At 37.2% G+C, this 8,634-nt stretch overlaps 1 protein-coding gene across 1 annotated transcript; it reads left to right on the forward strand.

The window, feature by feature from the left end:
- Positions 1-4,256: 4,256 nt before the first annotated feature.
- On the forward strand, positions 4,257-7,348 carry LOC125196885 (uncharacterized). Its single transcript, XM_048095544.2, has 5 exons — positions 4,257-4,893; positions 5,250-5,702; positions 5,980-6,357; positions 6,710-6,777; positions 6,924-7,348. The coding sequence occupies exons 1-5, from the start codon at positions 4,381-4,383 to the stop codon at positions 7,126-7,128; spliced, it is 1,617 nt and encodes a 538-aa protein (XP_047951501.1). The 5' UTR covers positions 4,257-4,380; the 3' UTR covers positions 7,129-7,348.
- Positions 7,349-8,634: the final 1,286 nt, after the last annotated feature.

Here is an 8,634-nt window from a genome sequence, read left to right on the forward strand (position 1 = left end):
ATCCACGTACATACATTAGAAAAATAGTCTCAAATTTACCAATTGAGATGTGTTTCACTACCAACATCGTCTCTGTTTTTTGTTGGCGGATAAATGACTATGTTTGATAGAGTTCCAGGCATTAGTAAATCCAACCATAGGAGATTGGTTGGTATTTAAAAAAAAAAAAGAAGAGAGGAGGTTCATGTGAGTAATTTTGCTAACAAATCCACTTCCTAACAAAAGATACAAAACGCAAGAGATGATTAGTTACAAATTGTATCATAACATGGGTTGAGATTATTTGCTAAGCTTGTTAATCCACTCCACTTATCCATTTATTAATCCGCAATTCCTATCCACCTAATAAATCATGTCCTTATACAAATATGTATCCTTATATATTTACGTTTATAAATTAATTTGCGTAAATCGAAAGCTGGAAATAGGTAATAAATATTAAAAAGTAGGCAGATACTCACATGGTTACACCAAACCAATATACTTTGCTGTGACCTTAAGCCTCTAAGCCATGTGCCAATTATTTTCCTGTCACAAAATTCTCTGTCTTTCTATAATAGAAACCTCTATTTTTCGCATTTAAGTCTTATAAGTCCTTTTCCATGGGCCTTATAAAAGGTAATCCTGTTTTCATCCATGCAATCAGACTTGGTATAGTAGGATTTTTTTTTCTTTTTCATGGTGATTCTGATAGAAAATTATAAAAAAACTAAAAGAATGACGTAGAAAATAAAATGCTTAAAGAATCTATGTTTGAATAATTTTCTCTCAATTGCTACATAGCCTGTTATAGGATTCAATTCTAACTAAACATGAATGATGTTGAAATCATGTTTGGTCAATAGACTATGACCAATAACAAATGTGATGAGACATTTAATTTTACAAAATTAAATATAATAGCGTCGATCTACGTTCGAAGTAGACTTTGATCAATAACAAATGTGATGAGACATTTAATTTTACAAAATTAAATATAATAGCGTCGATCTACGTTCGAAGTAGATGACCGACCGTAGTATATTAATTTTTTCAAATCCGATTCCCTGTTAGTGAGAAATAATTATACAATTCTCTCTCATACTTTACTCTTTTTCCAAAACGAGTGCATTAAATCATTAAATGAAACGCTTCTATTATTCCGGAACGAAGGGAGTACTATTTACTTCACTATAAGAAATATTCACTTCATATTATCTCAATATACGAACCGTTATATTACTATTTATGGATATTACAGCTGGGACTCCTAAAGTGGGACATCTAAAATTATGCTTAGATTTTTTATGAATTTTTTATGAATTTTTTAGTTATGCTTAGATTTTATTAATTTTTTAATTATTTAATTTTATTATATAGATTTAATATTACTATATTTTAATTTTATTATTCTGATTAAGAAAATAATTATTTTAATTTGGTAATTTTTTATTTTATCGTGTAATATCATGTTTAAATCGTATAATAACATCATGTTTTAGTCGTTATCGTGTCGTGTCAAGCTAACTTACTATCATTAACACAGAGTTGACTTTTTTTGGGTACACGATAGCATGCACGAACCTTGGGTTGGGACACGATAAGAACCGGATGATTTCGGGTTGGGTTGGGTCGATAATGGGTTGACACGATAACGACCCAACCCGCATAATTTGACAGCCCTGTTTGCTACAAAATGAAACACACTTACAATGAACTAAAATTTGTACGCATTGAATTAAAAACAAGTTTGCAACGAAATAACATTCACTTTTAGTGAACTAAAACAGGTAAGTGAACTAAAACATGTACGCAGTGAATTAAACATAAGAAAAAGTGAACTAAATGTGAAGTATATTTTGTTTACAGTGAACTATATTAGCTTTCTAATGAAGTATATTGTGTTTATAGTGAAGTGTATTGTGAAGTATATTTGTTTAAAATGAACTAAACACAAGTAAGAAAGGGAACTAAAAATTAGTTTGCAACTCATATGATAGTCGAAAATTGTCTTTAGATTATAATTATCCTCATCCTCTCCCGTTGATAAATGCAACAGGTTCATTCGATCCATACAACTTAGTTATTACAACAAAAATCAATTGCTTACCTTCATATTTAATCTCTTCATTCTCTCTCTAAAATAACAAAAGAAGATAACGAAAGCATGGTATGTTACGGACTCAATTCCCACATCGGTTGTGAGAACAACTGGTGTGGGGTATATAGACTAAAATGGGCTCTCTCTCCTAACATGCTAGTCTTTTGGGATGAGTTCTCCTGTTTGGTCTGTATCAATTGGTGCTTTCATTGAGAGCCCAAACGGTTCGGAGTGGTGGCCGGGCAAAGAACTCGCCGTGACCAACGAGTACGTTTGGGACCGACTCGGAGTGGTGACCCACGGAGTGGTGGCCGGGCAAAGAATCCGCCGTGACCAACGTGGCCGTGACCAACGAGAACTCGGAGTGGTGGCCCACGGAGTGGTGGCCTGGCAAAGAACCAGCCGTGACCAACGTGGCCGTGACCAACGAGGACGTTGGCCCTTAAAAGAGGGTCGAATGTTACGGACTCAATTCCCACATCGGTTGTGAGAACAACTGGTGTGGGGTATATAGACTAAAATGGGCTCTCTCTCCTAACAGGCTAGTCTTTTGGGATGAGTTCTCCTGTTTGGTCTGTATCATGGTATGTTAATAGCTGATCTAAGGGGCAGCTTGAAGTAGCGTTCCCCCTGCAAAGCTGAACTCCGATGATTACGAATCAGATTTGCAGTATGCTGCATTGGAATTGGGATCAAGTCCACTGGTCGAGAACACGATAGAATAACGACGAAATTCTTTGCGATTTAGGCAGAATTGAATAGAATTACCCTGACCCCCGCCGCGGTCTGTGCTATTTATGTTTCTGGCAATCTACTTAGGTTTGGATGTTTTTTTTTATAAATAAAAATGCTCAAGCCTGAAAGGGAAATGCGTCAAAATCTGTTACAGAGAACATGGAAAAACAAAAGCCAAACAGCTAAAGCAAAACACAAACCAAAAAACAAAGATGAGGCCGCCCACGAAAAGTCCCAATAACAAACTTATAGAAGTGACAAAACAGACCGACACCAACACAAAACCAGACAACTCACCCAAGGATAAATTTGTCAAACCTTAAGACCATTCCCTAGTTCATCCGAGCTATGGGTCCTCACGTCCGGTCTTTTGTCTGACCATCTCCTCAAATCATTTAACTTAGGTAGGATGTTGAGTACTCTCTTTGGTAATTGATACACAACCATCTCTAGCATGTGCTTCTTAACTATCTCATTCGCAGGCATGTGAAGATGAATTTGTTTATATTTTTATTCACACGACCTCAACATTGTCATGCACTATAACATTTCTCAACAGACATGACCATAAAAGCCCCCGTCCCAAGTTTGCCACATGCGACAATGCAAGGATCTAATGAAAAATCTTACCTCTTTCTAAGGTGATATTTCCCGTTCGGGCAATAGACTTAAAGCCTTCTCTAATAACCTTTAGAGCATCCACAATAGGAATGTTCTAGTCACCGCCTAACAATAGCTCAACCTAAAACTCCTCCTGTCACGTCACCATATCCTTCCCACAGTCTAGCTAATACCATAGCATTTCCACAGTCTAGCCAATGCCCTAGCCTCCAATTTAATTTATTTTAATTGTTGGTATTTATCAAATATTAAAAAGATAAAGTGCGATGAGTTGAAAATCTAGAGTATAAATAATTTTTTTTTTAAAAATTCGACTAGCCGATCGCTCGCTGCGCAATAAGTGGCTGGTTATTCCACGCCCGACCTCTTGGGCTTTTTTTTATCTTCCGTTCGGCTTGCCCACTGCAATAGCAGACTAGCCGAGTGCCTAGCCGCCGACGCTGGGTAATCCGCTATTGCGGATGCTCTAGTTCTAGAACTGAATGAAAGAAAGTTTAAGAGTAAAAATAATTAAACTCTCACAAAAAAACATGAATTTAGGCCTTACGTATTTCAATGTTTTCGTTTCAATTTGAACGAAAAGCTGAATTCATGGAAATTCACTAATAATAAGCCTAACTTTAAGATTTTTGTATAAAAATTTTAAGTTTGCACATACTATCATGTTTCAATAAAAATTTATAATTTTAGAGACTAATACTAACCCTTAATTTATATCCATTTCACTAATTTGAAAAGAGTTAATTGATTTCTCGAATAAGCAGAGTACAAAAATTAGTACTCCTAGTGTATAAAAAATAAAGTGAAAATAGTTATGATTATGTAATACCCTTGACCTCGAGTATCAACCTCTGCTTTTCTAGTTCGCGAAAAACCATTTCAAGCATACTGATAATCCCTATGCATATCCACAGTTTGGATTCGGTGTGAGATGCACCAAAGTGATGCAGAAACTTTTTCGCAGGACGCCCGCTGCCGCCCCAATTTCATTCGCCAATAACACCATTCCTCTCTCTCTAGGTTTCAGCGGCGCCCCACGGGGAATTACCAGCAAAATGTCGTGTCTCGGCCAGCCCACCCCCCCTCACCACCCGAGAAACCCTTATTCGTCCGCCGCGGTGCGCGGCCTCAAATTGACGAAATTGCCCACCTGCAGCTGCTCCACCAATACGGGGCCGCTGAGGGCGTGGGTGGTACTCAAGGAGAGCAATATGTATAGTGGATTGGGAGGCGGGTCCCACAGGGCCGCGTGGTTCTCAACCCTAGCCGGTAAAGGCGGCGAATTCGCGGTTGCCGATGACAAGTGCTTGCAGAGGAGGAGGAGTGGCGGTGGCGCAGTGGTGGTGGGGAGCCCGGATTTGCTGACAATTCCTGGTGTTGGACCTAGGAATTTGAGGAAGCTGGTGGAGAAAGGGTTTGAGGCAGTGGCTCAGCTCAAGCAGCTCTATAAAGATAAGGTATATTTAATTGCAGTTATTTAGTTTTTGAATTTCTGAGCTCCGTTTTAGTAGGTTTAGAGTGTTGGTGAAATTTGAAAAAAGAGATGAGCATTGTAGCAATCTGCAGTTTTTATGCCTTTGAAGCGGTGTTAATTGCTAGATTAGTAAGTGTTATGATTGTTTATTGCATGAGATTGTGTATTTTGAGCATGTCATGAATCATGATTAGCTATGACAGAAATATTTGACGTTCATGTTGGATTCTTCTGGATATGATTTGGATAACTGAACGGAGGTCGCATTTTTGAGTGTATATATCAAACTTTTGTATGTAGCCTGAATTTACCAAATAACATGCTCTTGTTACGGTGCAGTTTTTTGGTAAATCTAGTGAGAAAATGGTGGAGTTCTTACAGAGCTCAGTGGGGATCATACACAAGAATCATGCTGAGAGCATAACTATATTTATCAAGGAGAGTGTAGATGAAGAGCTCAAGGAAAGCATTAAACCTAGTCAGAAGAAGCGGATCACTTTATGTGTAGAAGGAAATATCAGTGTGGGAAAGACTACTTTCTTGCAGAGAATAGCTAATGAAACCCTCGAGCTTAGAGATCTTGTGGAGATTGTTCCTGAACCAGTTGACAAGTGGCAGAATGTCGGTCCTGACCACTTCAACATATTAGATGCATTTTATGCTGAACCAGAGAGATATGCGTATACCTTCCAGAACTATGTGTTTGTAACAAGAGTTATGCAGGAGAGAGAATCATGTGGCGGTATGAAGCCCCTGAGACTCATGGAACGGAGTGTCTTCAGTGATAGAATGGTAAACAAATAAATTCCTCTCATTTGACCTTGATGACTGTATAAATTCCTTATTTCTTGATCTTATTAGAAATATTGTTTGTTTAATGATGCTTTTTATGGAATATTATTGAACGACAAAGGAGAAGCCTGCAACCTATTTAGTAGTCTAATTTTTTATGCAAAAACCAAGATATTTGTCTAATTTGATGAATCAGTACTAGGAATCCTTCTTGGTTCTTCTTCACTAATATTGGATTAGCATTGCATATTTTCTTGATCGATTTCCTTAAATGAAGGTCTTTGTGAGAGCTGTTCATGAGGCGAAGTGGATGAATGAGATGGAAATTAGCATTTACGATTCATGGTTTGATCCTGTTGTTTCAAGTTTGCCTGGACTTATTCCTGATGGATTCATTTATCTGAGAGCAAGCCCCGACACTTGCCACAAGCGCATGATGCTGCGTAAGAGAGCAGAGGAAGGCGGAGTCTCTTTGGACTACCTGAGGGACTTGCATGAGAAACACGAAAGCTGGCTTTTCCCATTTGAGAGTGGGAATCACGGAGTTCTATCTGTGAATCAGCTACCCAGGGATGATGATTGGTCTTTACATCCCCACATTAAAGACCGCGTTTTTTATTTGAATGGTGATCATATGCACTCAAGCATCCAAAAGGTACAAACAGTTACTCCCTCCGTCCCAGATAATTTGGGACACTTTGACCCGGCACGGGTTTTAAGAAATCTAATGGAAAGTGGGTTGAAAAAGTTGGTGGGATGTGGGTCCTACTTTTAAAGTATTAGTTTTATAATAAAATGTGAGTATGAATGAGTTAGTGGAATATGAGGTCCACTACCAAAAATGGTAAAAGTGAAGTGGGACAAATTATATGGGACGGCCCGAAATGGAATACTTGGTCTAATTATCTGGGACGGAGGGAGTATATGCTCTTGCAAAATTATTCCAGGATATTTTTCTTCAATTTTATCACTTCTCTTTATTTTGCCTCTTTTTAACGGAGGTGCAGGTTCCTGCTTTGGTTCTCGACTGTGAACCAGACATCGATTTTAGCAGAGACATAGAAGCCAAGCAAGAGTACGTTAACTTCCACCGTTTCTTGAGAGTTTTATTCTATAATAGATTAATCTATTCCAGATCAAGCTCTGATCCATTCCTTTACTTGATCACATATCGAAATCAATTCCATGTCTTACTTCTTCATACATGTTTTTCTTTTAAAGATATGCTTGCCAAGTTGCTGAGTTCTTCAAGTTTGTCAAGAAAAAGAAAGAAGTTTCTGATTCAGTCGTAGGAGAAGGCACACGGACTAGCAACCAACCTTCGATGCTGCTGCCCCATAATGGAAATCTGTGGATGCCGGGGCAGCAGCCATTCCCAGGCTCAGCCGATGAATTTAGGAAAGCTATGTCGTTTATGCCTCAATAAGGCAGGTGGAAAATTCTCTTATCCGTTGTCTGACAGATTTCCGACCACCTATGTAGAAAGTGATGGCCATTTAGTTTATCCTCGTGTAAAAAGAGTAGATGTCTTGTAAATCTGTTAGCTAACAGCTCTAGAGAGATGTTGAGAGTTGATTTTGTGAATTGTAGGTTGCTTTCCTTTTGTGGAAGCTGGCTTCTTGAATTTGAGATAAACGTTCTCTCTATCGTTTGGTGTTTTCTTGGTGAAGTTTTTCATTAGGAGCAAGTATATTTATTACTTCCTCCGGCTAAAAAAAATGGATTAGTTTTACTATTTTAGGGTGTCCACCAAAATATATACATTATTCTGAATATGGAACCCAGAATCCATTAACCCTCATTTCATTATCTTTTTCCTCCCTCTCTTTCCTTTTTTTTCTTTTATATTTCTCTTACTTTACCAATTATACATTAAAATTTGTGTCATTCATGATCTTGTCTATTTTTTTTGGACGGAGAGAGTATCATGCTCCAGCCCATGTATGCTTTGATAATCCATACAATGATATGTTATTATACAAATGATTACAACATATACTTCCATGCTACCTCATAGTACATTTCTTTTTTTGCAGTCATTTTTGCAATTAATACTTTTTTCGCCCATAAAAAATAGTTCCATTTCAAAAATGGAAATTTTGTTTCATATTTTATCCACTTTTTCTCGCATCTCTCTCTTACCTCTTCTCTCTTATTTTTTCTCCATTCTCTTTTACTTTATCAGTTTCTCATTAAAATCCGTAGCATCCACAAATGAGAGTATTTTTCTTTGGAAGTTATTTTTTGGAAGAGTATATTTCCGGTTTTGAGAATGTACTTTCTCCGTCTCTGAAAAATATTAACTCTTTTCTGTTTAGTCCGTTCCTGAAATGTATGAACTTTTTAATTTTGGTAACTCTTTTCTCTCTCTAATGAGATATGATTCATTCTCCACTAATAATATTTTAAATTTTTTTCCTTTCTATCTCTCTTATTTTGCTAATTATGAGTTAAAATTTGTGTCAAATTAAATGTCCGGGGAAAGTACACATAAAAGTAAAACATTACTGAGAATACTTTATGTGAGTAAAACGTAACTGTAACTACTAAGTACACGCTATGGGATTATTGTTTTACCCAGCCCTCGTCCAATAAATTTAAGTACTGACGAAAATTAGAAAGAAACCTGAAGCGGTGGTGGGGGTAGCGGCGCATTTTTCCTCGACTATTTTTTCTTTACTTATGGGTTATGGCTTTCCGGCTGGTTACATCCGCCGCTCGCCGTCTTCGCCGTGTCCAATCTACAATTTGTGCTCAATTCACCCCAGGTTCTATTTAAAAATAAATTAATTTAAAGGTTATTGATCCGACTATTTACACCAAACTCAAAGTAATTTTACATCACGCCACAAACTAATTTTACTTCAACCATTTACACCAAATTCAAAATTTATACAATTTTTGAGTTTTTATCTCACAATTTTTTTTACAA

Source organism: Salvia hispanica, chromosome 4, assembly GCF_029641045.1.
Source record: "Salvia hispanica isolate PSC_SH4W2 chromosome 4, Shi_PSC_v1, whole genome shotgun sequence".
In the NCBI taxonomy this organism is placed as follows: Eukaryota; Viridiplantae; Streptophyta; class Magnoliopsida; order Lamiales; family Lamiaceae; genus Salvia; species Salvia hispanica.

Excerpts from the sequence above, each read along its gene's own strand:
- LOC125196885 (XM_048095544.2), top strand. The coding sequence starts at position 4,381 with ATGCAGAAACTTTTTCGCAGGACGCCCGCTGCCGCCCCAATTTCATTC. Across the intron at positions 5,703-5,979 it reads GTGTCTTCAGTGATAGAATG|GTCTTTGTGAGAGCTGTTCA; the intron begins GTAAACAAATAA and ends CCTTAAATGAAG. Across the intron at positions 6,358-6,709 it reads TGCACTCAAGCATCCAAAAG|GTTCCTGCTTTGGTTCTCGA; the intron begins GTACAAACAGTT and ends ACGGAGGTGCAG.